This window comes from Drosophila mauritiana, chromosome 2R (genome assembly GCF_004382145.1).
Source record: "Drosophila mauritiana strain mau12 chromosome 2R, ASM438214v1, whole genome shotgun sequence".
Lineage (NCBI taxonomy): Eukaryota > Metazoa > Arthropoda > Insecta > Diptera > Drosophilidae > Drosophila > Drosophila mauritiana.
The window spans coordinates 8,332,306-8,347,497 of record NC_046668.1 but is presented as its reverse complement, the minus strand read 5'-3'; the positions used below and the strand labels follow the sequence as shown (position 1 = coordinate 8,347,497).

General features: G+C 46.0%; 5 protein-coding genes across 7 annotated transcripts; 3 read left to right on the top strand and 2 right to left on the bottom strand.

The window, feature by feature from the left end:
- The first annotated feature begins 480 nt into the window (after nt 1-480).
- On the top strand, nt 481-1,575 carry LOC117135805 (vesicle-associated membrane protein 7). The gene is made up of 4 exons (XM_033296304.1): nt 481-800; nt 879-1,107; nt 1,172-1,239; nt 1,298-1,575. The coding sequence occupies exons 1-4, from the start codon at nt 597-599 to the stop codon at nt 1,451-1,453; spliced, it is 657 nt and encodes a 218-aa protein (XP_033152195.1). The 5' UTR covers nt 481-596; the 3' UTR covers nt 1,454-1,575.
- On the bottom strand, nt 1,486-3,039 carry LOC117135803 (mitochondrial amidoxime-reducing component 1). The gene is made up of 4 exons (XM_033296301.1): nt 2,820-3,039; nt 2,139-2,761; nt 1,784-2,070; nt 1,486-1,709 (listed from the first exon to the last, which is right to left on the bottom strand). Exons 1-4 carry the CDS (start codon nt 2,824-2,826, stop codon nt 1,604-1,606), a joined length of 1,023 nt encoding a protein of 340 aa, XP_033152192.1. The 5' UTR covers nt 2,827-3,039; the 3' UTR covers nt 1,486-1,603.
- Nucleotides 3,040-3,127: 88 nt separating this feature from the next.
- LOC117135804 (U7 snRNA-associated Sm-like protein LSm11) lies at nt 3,128-4,212 on the top strand. The gene has a single exon (XM_033296303.1). It carries the CDS (start codon nt 3,258-3,260, stop codon nt 4,035-4,037), a length of 780 nt encoding a protein of 259 aa, XP_033152194.1. The 5' UTR covers nt 3,128-3,257; the 3' UTR covers nt 4,038-4,212.
- Nucleotides 4,004-5,920, bottom strand: LOC117135802 (zinc finger protein 112). The gene is made up of 2 exons (XM_033296300.1): nt 5,251-5,920; nt 4,004-5,192 (listed from the first exon to the last, which is right to left on the bottom strand). The coding sequence occupies exons 1-2, from the start codon at nt 5,668-5,670 to the stop codon at nt 4,272-4,274; spliced, it is 1,341 nt and encodes a 446-aa protein (XP_033152191.1). The 5' UTR covers nt 5,671-5,920; the 3' UTR covers nt 4,004-4,271.
- A 113-nt stretch (nt 5,921-6,033) lies between these two features.
- Nucleotides 6,034-14,492, top strand: LOC117135801 (E3 ubiquitin-protein ligase RNF12-B). Of its 3 annotated transcripts, none has more exons than XM_033296297.1 (2): nt 6,034-6,228; nt 12,733-14,492. In XM_033296297.1, the coding sequence occupies exon 2, from the start codon at nt 12,795-12,797 to the stop codon at nt 14,172-14,174; it is 1,380 nt and encodes a 459-aa protein (XP_033152188.1). In that variant the 5' UTR covers nt 6,034-6,228; nt 12,733-12,794; the 3' UTR covers nt 14,175-14,492. The 3 variants fall into 3 exon arrangements, with proteins under 3 accessions (XP_033152188.1, XP_033152189.1, XP_033152190.1); XM_033296298.1 differs by lacking the exon at nt 6,034-6,228 and adding an exon at nt 9,154-9,254; XM_033296299.1 differs by lacking the exon at nt 6,034-6,228 and adding an exon at nt 9,201-9,284.
- The last annotated feature ends 700 nt before the right edge of the window (nt 14,493-15,192 follow it).

The following is a 15,192-nucleotide window of genomic DNA, read 5'->3' as shown; positions in this document are numbered from 1 at the left end:
AAATTTAATAATCAAATGCAAATAATAATAAGACCGTAGAACATAATGTGTAAAACACGTTATACAGTGTGACCGTGGGATAAAACAATACATACCGGGTTCATTAAATATCGATGCATCGATAGTACCGTCCATGTCTTTCCACCACTAATTTTATAACTGCATCGAAGCGTCAGCAATTGTTGTTATTTGCAATGCAAAAATCGAGCTAATTCCATGGTATTGTGATGTTTTTAAAGTGTTCGGTAAAAGCAATTGAAAATCGATATTAACTTAAGCCGCTTACACAAAATGTAAATCTGCAGTTGCGGTACAAACTCGAGGCGAACCTAATTGGATAAACAAAGCAAGTACTTTGATATAACAATTTGCATATTACACATATATACGTATGTTACTCATAAACAGAGTTATTGTTCAGATTGATAGGCTCGCAATTGGGATAGTAGTAGTTTCTAAATCGATATGTACATTTCTCAGAATCCGAGAGCACGTCATCATTGACGGATCATCGCTGATTCTCCGATAAGCAAAACAAAGCAGCGGCCTGAGGAGCTGAACAACCGCGCCCTTAACAAAGGAGAATCTGTGGCACCATGCCGATACTATATAGTGTGATATCGCGGGGCACCACCGTGCTGGCGAAGTTTGCGGAGTGCGTCGGCAACTTTGCCGAAGTGACGGAGCACATAATCGGACGGATCGGGGTGCACAACCACAAGATGACCTACACACACGGCGACTACCTGATCCACTACACCTGTGAGAACAAACTGGTCTACATGTGCATCACCGACAACGTGGGTGAACGAACCACTGGCCCAATTAGCCACCTCAGTTGCTTATTGCCCAATCGATAACGTATCGTTTCTTCGTAGGAATTCGAACGGTCACGGGCCTTCCTGTTCTTGGCGGATATCAAGCAGAAGTTTATCCAGACTTACGGCCTCCAGGTGGCCACCGCCATCGCCTACTCCATGAACACGGAGTTCTCCAAGGTCCTGGCCCAGCAGATGGTCTACTTCAGTCAGTCCCGGGAGGTGGACACCATTTCGCGAGTACATGGTCAGATTGACGAGCTTAAAGACATTATGGTTAAGAATATTGGTATGAAGGAAGGAAAATCATTATGTTCTTTTTGTTTACTATCCCCTTTTCAACCCATTTGCAGACAGCTTGCGGGATCGCGGCGAGAAACTGGAGCTGCTGGTCAACAAGACCGAAAATTTGAGCAATAATGTAAGGTGATGCCAAGCAGAGACTTTGAAATATGTTTTTCATTTGATCTCTCTTACAGTCCGTTGCATTCCGCAAGGCCTCGCGAAATTTGGCGCGTCAAATGTTTTGGAAGAACATCCGCGTCTACGTGGTGGTGGGTCTGGTGATAACCTTCATCGTTTACGTGATTGTGAGCATGGCCTGCGGTGGCCTCGCTTGGCAGTCCTGTGTTTAGGACAAGTTGCTTAAAAGTTGTTTATATTGTTATAGGCTCATAACACATGTATATTTGCATATAAAACTCTACAGTACTCTCATTATCTATGTTCTATGTAATAAACTTCAATGTATACCGGATTAAGTGTTAGAAGAGATAATCGAATGTTCACTTGTCCTCCACATACACCACGTCGTTGGCCTTCACCTTTCCCGGCAGCCGAAGTCCCATATGAACGCCCAGAGCCGGCGAACTGTAGTTGAACAAGCGATAGCTGTGGATTCCAGATATGAAGGTCGGGCTATGTTAGTAGTACTCCTCAGATATTTCTGTGGGCAAGTAACTCACCTTCTGAGCGTTTTAAGAGGCTCTCCTTCGGAACTCCTCTCGGCGGTCTTCGCATTTATGTTTGTAAAAATACAGCGAGTGCAAGGCGCCACCGTACGGAAAACAGCATCTTCGCCTATACGCACCCACTGCCAATTGTCCTCGGCATAGGGCTCATCAACATCCATTTTCAGTTCGAAGTTACCTCGGAACTGAAGTGCATCCACCGGATTCTTTAGCCGAGTATTAAGATCGGCGACCGACGAAAGGTTCATCAGCATAAAGCTGGTGGCATCGTTGAAAGTGCCCTGTGGAAAGAATTCAAATCAAAGGTGATCCGGGTCCTAACACTTCGAATTGCCCATCAGGAACCTACCGAGTCCTCCTGTCTTATGAATGGCATGGACTTTAGGCGGGGATTGGTGCATCTCACTGGTTTCGGATAGGGATAGTGAACTAGCTTGAGGCCGCTCTCCTTCTTCAGGATGGCCTGGGAGAACCACGTGTTGATCCGATCTCCGCAGGGCATCACGTCTATGGAAACGCCCCAAACGGAAGTTTTCACATCCTTGCCAGGACCGTCCAGCTTTTCGAAGTCTAGCTCCAGGTCTGGCATGTCCTGGGCGCTAAACACAAGCTTGCTGGGCGATACCTTCTTCGACTTGATCTGGGTCATGAGCGGATACACCCGAGCCGTAATCATTTCGTTTTTTTCATTGACCACCATCAAGGTGCGATCCCTTATTCCCTCAAAGGACATGCTCAGTACATCGCAGTCGTACTCCACTCCGGGTTTCGAGATGTCCATGGGGGCACAGGACTTGACCGGAAAAAAGTGGATCCTCTCCACGGTGCCCACGCGTCGCCACTTTTGGGGCATCACATCACGAGTCAGATGGCGGTACAGTAGGTAGCTAGCCCCGCCCACCGCCACCAGGCCGACGCCCACGGCCGCCAGAGTCTTGGGACCGAGGTCAAAGGTCGAGTTGTTTCCGCCGGCTGCAGGATAAGCCATGTTACTCAAGGATCTCCCAGCTAATCCCCGCTTTTCACTCACTTGCCATCTCCTTTGCGCTGTAACACTTATTGCTTTCTCTGCGTCAAAAGCTCCACTGATTAGGTTTATTGGACAAAAAGCTCTCCTTTGATGAAGATCTTACCAAGGCTGGACAACACATGCATTTATGTATATCAGCGGTCATTTTGACACCCTAAATTTATATCTAAAACTGGCAGCAGTAGCAACTGATGATAAGAAATGAAACCTGGTTCTTAGTAATATTTTTCAGTGATAGGGTAGACATAATACTTTTATTTTTAAATTACCATCCCCGCTCCCTCCAGGTTAATCGATAACTGTTATCGGGCATGCAGCCGGCGAATTCGTGCTCCTTTGTTTACATAACTTTGCAAGAAGCCTGTTGCCTTTTAAGCGGAAAAATAAAAAAATTTAAGTTACTCTGTTCTATCAGACTTCTATCGGCCGACTTCGGGAATGAGTACCATGGAATCGAGGGACCAGAAAACTTCAAATGAGGACGACTCCACAGAAATCTCCGAATTGGATGTGGGCAGTGATAGGTTTAATCCTCTGCGAGCGTTATACGAACCCAATTTTAGGGTGACCGATGCTGTTCCAAAGGTCATCTACCAGAATCTGGCTGCCTTCGAGAGTGCACTTAAAAAGTTCGGCATCTGGCAGCTGAACAAGCGCCAAAAGCCGGGATCCGCAGAAGGAGGAGACCAGGGGACATCGAAAAAGGCTTCCACTTCCAAGGCAGTAGATATTCTACCTTCTGAGCGACGTTTTCAGCCGCACCAGATGCCCACCACTAGTAGCAGAACGAAGCATCATCGAAATATTTTCACCTACATGGAGGCGGCTGTCGGACCATTGGAACTTCTAACGAAGTACGTACCCCCTGCTAGCCATAATGAATCCACTGAAAGGAGAAGAGTTCGGGTGGTGGTGCGCAAGCACGGATCGGTGGGCGGCAGTGTCGAGGGTGAGCTGTTGGCCTTTGACAAGCAGTGGAACCTCCTCCTGAGAAATGTTACCGAAACTTGGAAGCGACGCAAGTACAAATACGGAGAGCAAAACATATGCGACACATCTGTTGATTGCACAGACCGCCTCAAGGAGTTGGGTATCACACTTCCCAGGACTGAAGTCAAAAGCCTTAACCGAAAAAACGTGAAGATTCGGCGAGAGCTCTCACAGATTTTAATACGTGGCGAGAATGTAGTTATAGTAAGTTTAATACCAAAAAAATAGTGTATGGCTAATTAAAAAGTCACCTCAGAAGAAAATCTCGTAGGGTTCTGCATAAACACTACAGTAAGTCTCTATCAAAGTAGATAAGAACATATGTAAATTATTAATATCTACAATTAAGTTAAGCTACGATTTATATATATTTATGTTTTATAATATATTGCCATGTAAGGTTTGGAATCGTTTTACTATTAGAGTAATTTAAATTACTATTCTATGTTTTTCGAAACGTACTTAACTAACGAATCTGTCCAATTCATCTGGATCATCCTCCTCATCTGATTCCATTTCTTCGCTTTGAAGATGAACCAGTTTATGAAGCTTCAGCATCTCCAGCGTCTGGAATCTCCGCCAGCAAAAGTCGCAGGAGAGCTGCCGCGCACTGTCACCGTCGTGAAATTTCCGGATGTGGCTCTTCAAGGTGCTATTCTCTCGAAATTGCCGGCTGCAGTGCGGACAACTTAGTTTCGGTTGGTCGTGAGTTCGCCGATGAACGGCCAGGGCGGAGCTGGTCTTCGAGCTGTGCCCGCACAACTCGCAGATATAGTTTCTTTGGCCCGCGTGCATGGCCTGGTGTTGTTGGAAGTCCCACTTGGAAGGTGCGTTGTAATCGCATTTGCTGCATTGCCACTCCGGCCGCTTAAAGTGGTATCGTGCCTGGTGCTGTTCTAGCTTGGAGGCGAGTGGAAAGCTCTGGTGGCACACATGACAAACATTCGGATTGGGTCCCCCGTGGACGCGGAATTTGTGCAGCCGTAGCTGGCGCTCGTTAAGAAACCGTCGGTCGCACTCCTCGCAAATGGTCACTGATATGTGGTTTGTGGGCATGAATTTCAGCAAGCTGTGGTAGTACTTTGGATAGCGGCAGCGGAAGTCGGAGTTGCTCAACTGCATAACATACTGCCGCTCAAACCAGACTTGCAGGAAACGGGCACTGGCATTGACCACCTGTGGGTCCAACTGAAAGTGAAACCGATGGAACAGGGCCTCTGCCACTTTTTGGGAACTGTCCATGCGATCTTTTCTATTGATCCCGTGCTCAGTTATCCAGAAGAATTTGTGTCTCCGCAGTAGGTGAATGAAGTACTGAATAACTCCGGGGCTGGTGCGCTGCAGGCTGTAGAAGGCTTTGTTGGGTTGGTTCGAGATGTAGTCCTGTGGAAATCAAAGAATCGAAGTCAAGCAAGTGTAATTAATAACCAAGGCTGCTTACATGGTGGCTGTTGCTTGCGAACTCTTCATGATCCTGCTCTTCCTCTGGTGAAAAGTTTGGTTCCACCTCGTCTTCCAGAAATTCCACATTGGTGAACGATTCCTGTACTTCCGTCAACTTGGATTCCTGAGCAATAGACGCCTCCAAGAGGTTGGTCATCTCCACCTGAACCTCGTCCTGGATCTCATCCTCATCTTCATTAAGTTCACCTTCGTCTCCATGCTTTTGAACCAGGTGCCTTAAGAATTCCTTCCATTTGTCACCGCCAAAAGTGTCTGCATTACAAAGGCAGCATTTGATTAAAATGGAGGAGTCACTTCTCATGTATACGCGTGCACTTTCTACATAATGTTGCTTATTTGAGTGTTGTGTTGTCATGTCCTTAGAATCTGCATGCAATTTATTCCGAAAACTACACATTCAATAAACCTATTATCGTTTTCAGGTACGGTTTGTTTGCCGATAGGTATTTTCATTTACAAATGCAAGTATTGGAAAATTCGACCTGGGCCTTAGACTTATCGATAGGCAGTAGCACGTCTTATTCGAATTCAAATGGTAGACGACACTCGGCCAAAAAGTAATATTTGATTTCGCTTTGTTTTGCTCTTCTTCTGTGTGTGAACTCAAAGGACGGGCTTTGTTGCCTTACGCACAAAAAGTGCACATTGTTGGCCTGACAAGGTGGTAAAAACTTGCGCTTTCATTCATTAAAACTGGCACTGTTGCTGCATTGAGCGTCGCTGCTGCTTTCGGAGCTGCTGTTGGCGCAGTCGCGATCTCGAGCTCAGTCGAAAACACGTTACGCGCCTGTGCAGAGCGTTTTTGCTCTATCCAAACGTTTCCGATCCCATCCGATCCAATCCGATACGATCCGATCCCATACGATACAAAGCCAGCGGATTCGAAAGTTTTACACCGCGTGCATCAGAAGCAGCAACAACAGCAGCAGCAAAAAAGCAACAGCAATAACAATTCGTATGTTTCGTTTGTGTGCTGAAGATTTAATTTTTTATGCAAAGCAAACGACGACAGACTTTTCGGCTGGTCAACAATTTCTATTTTAATTGGCAGCAGCGCCCAGCAATTTACCATAAGCGAATGGAAAGCTGACAAAAGTCACCGACTCCGCTTTATTGTGCATAATCAAGCCAATCAATGTGTTTTCTTTCGTCCACATTATTTGCCATTTTTGCCATTTGCGATTAGCCCCTCGCAGATCACGCAGTGGCCAGAATTTGGGTTCTTTGCTCGGAGCGCCAGCGACCCAATTGGTTAACTATCGCCATTATGGCTTAATTGCTAGAAATGAATAAGTTTTTAACGAACTGCGTGCGCCGCTTTCGTGCGTGTCTCTGTTTCTTTTTTCGCGCAGTGTACGCAAATTGGCAAGCGCCGTTAATTGGAAATTTTCTTTGTCAAGGTTGCGAATCCCCCATCGGATTCCCACTTGGACTGCGACTCCGGCTCAAGTGCACGTCCGTTTGTGTTGGCTGTCAATTAGCGTGTTATTCAACCGCGCTCGCAAATAGATCATTAAAGTAAAGCACTCGACGGGCTAATTGTAATTGTAACGATGTGCAAACACCGCCTGGGCAGCTGGCAGTGAAGATATGGCGAGTTCTATGGAGTTCTGTTCTGATCTCCCAGTAAATTAGCACCTCGATTGACTGGCCAAAAACTGGATTCCTTTGCTAGGTGGTAAAAACAGGTCGACACAGAAGAAACTATTAAAATATATCAGTTCGAATTAAATTACATTCATTTAACTCGGCATTCTAATTATTCCATGTTCTAAAACATTACGATCTCTTAATGATAAAGTCTGATAAATTGGATAACTTGCACTTGAAATACTGAAGTATGGCATTCGTTGTTAGACACATACATATATACTTACTTAATATTCTAGTTACATAAACGTGATTCTCAAACTGTTGGAACCACATAGTGGCGCATTTTTAAGACGCGAACAACATTTGAGCCTCTGTGATTGTGGTGGATAACTTCCGAATCGATGACCTATATCTGCTGGATTTTTTCTCTGTGCCGAGTTACCAGTTTTCCAGGCTTCTGATGACCGGGCAGCATGTATATGGGGCATTCATTCCGTTTTGGGGCCAGGCCACTCCCCGCGGGCACAGGTTAAACAGCTTTTCCCCCTCCACTCGCTTCGGTTTGGTGTGGTTTGGTTCGGCTCGGATTCGGATCCACTCTGCCACATCCCGCTGCCACTCCCCCGAGATTTTCACGGCCACCGGGGGGAAACGGGTCGGTCGCCTTTGCGCGGAAGCCCTCGCATTAGGGCACCCACATCCACACCCACACCCACTGTCACAGTCTGGGCCACAGAATCGTAATCGTGTAAATGGCAAATACACTTTGCTCCCTCTATCGGCGAAATAATCAAATAGCACCAGGTCATAAAGTTTCGGCGTTGGACGTAGTTATCACGCCGATATGGCTTCGTGTGTTGATTTCATTCGGGGAAGCCTAGCGATTATGTTTATGCGACCTTCAATTTAGGAAGCCCCGAATATGTTCAAAATCAAAGATCGGTTTTCAATTGCAGTGTATGGTAAATACACTTGTGGAATTGTTTTATTTAAAAAATACTCTCTTTGTCAAAAGGGAAATACCCATAGAAGCTTAACTGTATTCAAAATCCCCTACCTAATGACTTTTATCTTTACTGACGTACTTGAGAATACCATAGTCTTTGGAAAACACTGAAAGTCAACTTGCGATAAGTGCTAACAAATTTCTAAATTTATGTCATTTATTCCTATTTTTTCAAATCATTAACATTTACTATCTTTATTGTGTATCAGTTTATGGGGACAATTGCCAAATATTTCCCGTGACAATTACAATTGTAAAACTAGCAAGCTTTAAGAATTCGACAAGAGGTTATTATCTGTATTGGCAGACTTTTTAACTGGGCTGAACCCATTTAATCAATTTGATACAATATTGATGATAGCTGTGATGACAGTGAACTTTATATACTTTTTCAAAAGCAACCTGAAAATATTATTTTTCTCTTCATAACGAACAATATAGATAACAGTATGCAGAGTATGAAATAACCAATTGAATGCAATATTGTAATATATGAATTAATCAGAAGGTGAATATATAAATGAGCTTAAATACTCTTCTAATGACAGTCAACTTTGTATACCTTTCGTTAATATTCTGTTCGAAAGTCAGTTGAAAATCGCTTGCTTGTGGGGACACATAATAACTTTTCTATAAATAAGCCGTAATAGCGGCTGTCGTAAAGTAATCTTCTACTTATTGAACAACCGAGTAAATAAGGTAAATAGGTCTGGCTAAAGCAATTGTCCCGCAAAGCTGACCCATTGGGCTGAGCAAATAAACAAAACAGTGAGTCAACTCCGAGTTGTTGCCGTTTGCCGAGCAAATAAACAGATAACCGGGCTCTTACCGCATTCACGATCAGCAGATCATGCGCTCGCAGCACGTGTAAACTACGTAAATATTCGCGGGCGCAATTAATGCCAGTTCGGTGGATTGGATTTTCATCCATTTCGCACGTCGGAAGTGTCCACTTTTGGACACTTCGCGCCCAAATGCTCCACAGTCCAGTTCAGATGGTGCATAATCGGCCAGCAATTAAGTAATGTACACACATCACCTTCGTTTTCCGGATGGTGCTATTCCGTGGGGGCATGTTATGGCGCGCACCTTTCACGCAGGGCGCCTGCAGGGCATTTCGCTCTGGGCCACGGCTATTAAGCTCTCCAGGTGAATATCTGGCCCTCGGAATTCGTATTTATTTTGCCAGCCATATAACTAACTATATGCCATATGTGTGCCAGCTACATGCGCACGAGCAGAGCGATAACTGCCGACGAGCGACGACGATGTTGCGACTACTCCAGGCGTTCGAAGTTGCTCGTTCAAGTTTCTGTTTTCAGTATTCAGTTACGTTTTGGCGTTTTACGGTAACGCAGCGGACAGTTAGCCTCCAATTATAGGTGCGTCCATATCTCCCGACATTCCAGTGTGTGAGTGTGTGTGCCCAAATAATAGAGCGTAATGCCATCATATTTGCAAGAAAAACCGAGAAACCTGCAAACGTGTAAATATCGTCTGAGCGCCTTACGATCGCTCATACGCCGCGTTGGCCCGCTGCAAAAAGAAAAAAAAACAAAGCCGCTTACGCCCGACGTTCGTGACTTTGACATTTGTGGCCGCTGGCCGCTAAATTGGCCATCTATAACGAATTGTCGCGCATCTGAAACGCGTTCTACACACATTTTATATATACGGGCCCTAATCGAGGGAACTCATTCCCCGACGTGACCCTGCTTTCACGGCATAACCATCGCCTCCTCATACCCATAAATCCCATAAAATGTGTATGAAAATATTTACAACTAATTATGCGGCCAGGCGGCAAAACACTCCCCGCCGCAGATCCATTGAGGTGCCTTGAACTCGGGCTCCGACTTATGGTTTTTTTTTTCGTTCATGCCAGCCGATTTCACTTTCTTTTCGCGCTCTCTAGGGCCGTTAATCACATGATTGGGTAATACTCCAAGTGGCCAGCACCCAAGTGCTCCCAAGTTACCAGTGGCCAAATCGCCAGTGCAGCCTTATCGCCTCGGATTATGCTGGCCCGCTTATCAGCCCTATTTTGGCAATGTCTTTGATAAGATTACCGCTCCACCTTGGCTCCCTTCCGACTGATATTTATGTGCCCGCTGCGCCGTAGCTCTTGGCCAAGTCAGTCCGCAGCAGAAGAGATGTTCCCAAGAGATGTAAACAGATTGCAATTGTTGTACTCGTTTCCAGTTCACACAGTGCTGACCGAGTTTGTCTGCAACCACAACTCGCTCCATAGGGCCCCATGCTCGAAGGTAGATCGGAAGAAGGTTCAGGGGGGAGCTGGGAATCCGATTTGATCCGCCGAGTGATAGACGCACCCAACTCACGCAGCTCCAAATCGAATTTCAAAGGCAAACGCTCTGTTATGGCCCCGGGTTTTATCTCAGCGCCTCAATTCACACCCTGAATGCGAGAAGATTCAAAGAATTCGTCTGAAATGGCAAATAGGAAAGTGGCCATTCCCTCGCATTGTCGGGAATTTCTTAATATCTTGCTCAGCGAACGATTTTGCTCCCAGATGAACAAAAGATATTTTATGGTATTCAAACACTTTCGAAAAAGAAAACATTTCTATATAGCTGAGTTTCATGGTAATCGCGGCTTCGTTATTCATCAACAGCAAAAATTATTAAATGCTGAAACAAGTCATAAGTAATATCATTCTTATTCAAGAGTTTCATGGAAGTGCTTCAAGAATGTTGTTAGATATTTGTCATAAAAATGATTAATAGGCTTGGTAGAGATATAAAATTTATTCCAAAATGATGTTATAAAAAACGGAATGGCTGCCAATAAAATAAGTTTATATATTATAAACTTTCCGATAAACTTTCAGTCACAGCTAAATGATTGTTTTGTCTTCTTTGAAGGTTTTTTTTTAGATAACCCTGCCATTCATTTATGTGTCTTAAAATATATTTAAGTAATGATGGTTCTTAATCTTTCTGATTTTAAATGTGCAATTTTTATCAATCATCTCTTTTTCTGTTGGCAGTTCCAATACTATATATGATATGATATTAACCAGCAAATCAGCCCAGCCCTGGGTACTCCACTAGTTTCCAAAGGTGTTTCACTCTCGTTCACCTTATGCAAATTGGTAACGAAAATAGCCAGCAGTGCACTTCATGCCGCCGTAAACAACAGCTATTTCAAGGCCAATTGGTCGATTGCCGGCTAGCCGCCAAGTGGGAAAATAATACTAATGCAAATAGCAAATACAGAGGGCGAAAGCAAAATATTGCTCTTGGGAATTATGTGGCAGCGGTCTGTGGCCAGAGTTTCATCCCAGTTGTGCGCAATTAGCACTCGCTCGCAGTCAGAAACGAATAAAAAGACTCATTTGCCAGTAAGCCAGGCGGCAGAGTTGAAACACTCGAAAATCCGAGACTCGGATACAAATTCGTTTTCGTTTCGCTTTTATCAGTGCCAGACATTGTTTTACTGTTTGTCATGGGGTCCAATAACAGGTTGGGGAAAAATTGCAATAAACTCTTTGGTGGGGCAGTTTCTGTGTCACTTATAAAATTTGGGCGGAGCTGTGTGAGCCCTCTGACTAAGTAGAAGTATCTGCAGATAATCTTGGAAGATTACGGCCTGATTATAGCCCTATAAATATTTCAAGAAACGACGGGTTTATGGGATTTCCTTGCCTAGTCAGCACATTACATTAGAAATGAGTAGTAAGAGTTTCTTATCCACATGTCTTAAAGCTAACTACACTTTGCTAATTAAATTGGCTAAGTCCAACCCAGTTGCAAAAATATAACTAGATATTTATTGTGAATCGACCGGCCCTGAGTAATCAAAAGGCGAAAATCAAAGAGCTGACCTGTCCAGGGGCAATCGAATGCGTCTGGAATTTACGAGTTGCATGCAGGTCCATAAAGTGCAGCTCTTAATTCAATTAGCCCGTCGAAGAACGACGGAAAATGCAAATGGAAATGGGCTGGCAATGAAAGTGGTCTCTGTATTCCTATCAGTTACGATCGCACTGGGTACGTGCTTTGGTCAACTGATGGGTTTTGGGCATGGACAGCAGTGTCACATGGGCTTGATCGATCTGATCCGGCGGACAATTAGGACAATTGCAGGCGAGCGCCAGTCCATTTTACCTGGACAAGCCCCGGGTATTTGAGTGTGCCATCGATCTAATTGATATTTAAGCAAGTTTAGCTCTATCAGCGATCAACCGGTATTTGTTTGGGGGCCTTACAATAGACCCGTAGACAGTGGCTGACCCTGGAATGCTCACTGCCACTGCCAATGGCTGGTATTGCGTAATTACGCATACGCCATGTGAAACGATTGCAAACTATTTGCTTGCGAAAGTGAGTTGGCAGAACGAAGCGCTTCGCTTTAATCAACTAGATTGGCAAGCGATTGGGATGGAAGAAATAAAAAGTATTAACAATAGTATAAAGGTTTTTTTCCCACTTGGTTGATAAGCTTATGAGGAAAGCCTGAAGTGAAGTACTAAGTTCGCTTGATGCATTATCACATTTTTAAATAATTGTCCAGACCCATGAGTCATCTCTTTTCTTTCAGCGGAACCTAATCAATCTTGCACAAAAAATTATAGTGCACATGTAGTTCAAGTTTTTAGCAGTAAATCGTTAAGGGCCTGCGATAAGATATTATTCCGCTACTGACCTCAAGTCGGTTTCAGCTAATCAAACAAAATTGCTGCAATTAGCCGGAGGTCCATTCGCTTTTCGAAGCTCTCGTCTCTTTCACCTGGAATGATTATGCCTCCGAATTTGCATGATTGAATGCGAATGATTTAATTTTTGCTCTCCCAAATGTTTTATTAATTGGCTTTGTCTTCTTCTCTTTCACCGTTAGAGTGAACGACGGAAACGGAAAGTAAAAGCCCCGATCACGACCAGATTCAAAGGCAGACAGACATGGCCGATACAATCAACAACAAGCCGAGCATACAGATCCGCAGCGGACTGCCCTCGCCTCTGCCGGACAAGAGCCCGTCGCCGGCCACCAAGCTGCTGATCAGCCATGGCAAGCCCAACTTCACCATCGCCAAGTCGCCGAAGGTCGACGAGAACGGAAACGGAAGCCCACTGTCCGCCCAGCCCAGCGCCAACAACAACTACAACGCCTACAAGAGCGCCAACAGCAGCGTGGCCAACAGCCAGAAGTTCATAGTGGGCACCAAGTTCAACGGGGTCTTCAAGCCCTCGAATGCGGCTGCCACTTGGGCCAGCAATGGAAGCGCCAATGGCAATGGCGCCGCGGAGTCGGAGAACGAGGTGGCCAAGGTCGTGCTGCGACGACCCAAGCTGGCGGACTCACCCCCACCCGCCGAGGGCGAGGACGAGAACGTGCCGGAGTTCATCAGGCGCCAGCGACGCATCCAGGAGCGTCTGGCCAAGGAGAACGTGCTGGACTTTGAGAGCCGGCGCAGCGGCTACTTCACGCACGTTATGATCTCGCCGGACTCGCCCAATCGCACCTCGTTCGTGGAGACCATGGCCAGTCCGGCCATTGTGCCCGCCCTCGAGATTCCCGCTCCAGTGGCCGAGAAGGTGGAGGAGGAGGAGAAGGTGGAGAAGGTGGAGGCACAACCTCAGGTGGCCGCTGTAACCACCTCTGCTCTCATCACTGAACCCGAACCAGAGGCCCCTGTTAGCAATGGACACAGTGAGGAGCCAAAGAACTCTGACGTGGCGCCCGAGGAGGTGGCCAAGGCCATTGAGCAAGTTAACCAGGCAGTGGCAGGAGAGGATGAGGCGGAGGTGGAAGCCACCCCTGAGCCAGTTCCAGAACCTACTCCAGAGCCAGTGGCAGCCGAACGAAAGACGGAGGCCGTGGTAGAGGAGCCCACTCAAGCTCCCGCTCCCGTGGAAGCCAAGGTGGAGGTGGTGGAGCCAGTTGCTCCCGTGCAAAATGGCCAGAAGGAGGAGGAGAAGGCTGTTCCTGCCACAAATGGCCATAAGGAAGAGGAGGCTGTTCCTGCCACCAATGGCCATAAGGAGGAGGCGGAGGCCATTACCATTTCGCACACCAACGGACAGAGTAGCGATGGACCCAGCATACCTACTCCGGATCCCAGTGGAGCCCTGGGAGTGAACTACGAACCCAAGACCGTGGTCAGCTTCTCGCAGGAATTGGGCAGCGGGGAGAACAAGTATCCGGATACCGTGAAGGTGGTCAGCGAGGTGTCCGCCGAATCGAATGGCGAGCTCAAGGAGCTGACCAAGCTGAAGTTCGACATCCAAAGCGACGAGCAGAATGAGGTCCAGGTGACGTCCGTGCTGCGGGCGGAATAGGAGATCGGAGTAGTGCAATTTGTTTGTTAAACAAGAAACCATCAACTATATTGTGTTGTATTTTGTGTTAGCTGCTAAGTTGATTACGAGAAATGTTGCCAAATTTAATTTTATGCTTCGTGCATCAGTCAGTATCGAGAATGGAGTTGGAGTCGGAGTTGGACTTGGAGCTGGAGCTGGAGTGCCTTACCCCCCATAGAGCCACCCATGGAGGCCCGGTCCCCAAAGCGTCTTTTCGGGACTAGCTAGACCAAACTACGTGTATTGCAATAGACACTATTTGCTTTATTTAAATAAATTATTAATTAATATTGAGAATGCGTCTTTGGGCTGGAATATTCCTCTCGCGGGCACTGGATGGTCTTCGATAAAGGTGCTCCACCACAAGTGTGTGTATTTACTGTCTCGTAGAGTACCTTAACTTGTTCCACAAAGATAACAATATTTTTGTTTGCCCACCAGACGCACCAATTGTCCATGGGGGAATGTTGTCTTAGAACTCGAAGTGTCTTAAATGGCGCATTGAGTTGCGCTATTGTATCGTATCGTATCGCTATATGGAAATCTAGATCTCTGGATCTCCAGGGCTTTGCCTGCCGAAGTCAGCCTTTGATTCATGGGGTATTACCACGTTCATTGCAGGAATCTAAGAAATGTTTACAATTAGTCAGAGTAATGCTCCATAAGTCGCCCCCGAAAATGCTAAGACTACGAGCTCAGGCAGTAGTTCCTAGACGTGGTGAATGAAAACCGAAAGTGTTTGCCGATGTCTAGCATTGAACCCCGTGCGGTGACCTTCGCATCGATATGCTCCAGTCGCAATCAGTTGCCCTCCGTGATTAATTGCTTTGATTCCGCTGGTTTGCCCGTGTGCGATAGTCGGTGATTGATTGGGAGACACGAATAATAATAAAATAATAATCGAGTGGAGTGGGGTGAAGTGGAGTGGAGCGGATTGGGAACGGAGTGGTGAATCATGGAGAGGACGCGACACCTGTTCCGGCGATCGAGGGTGGGT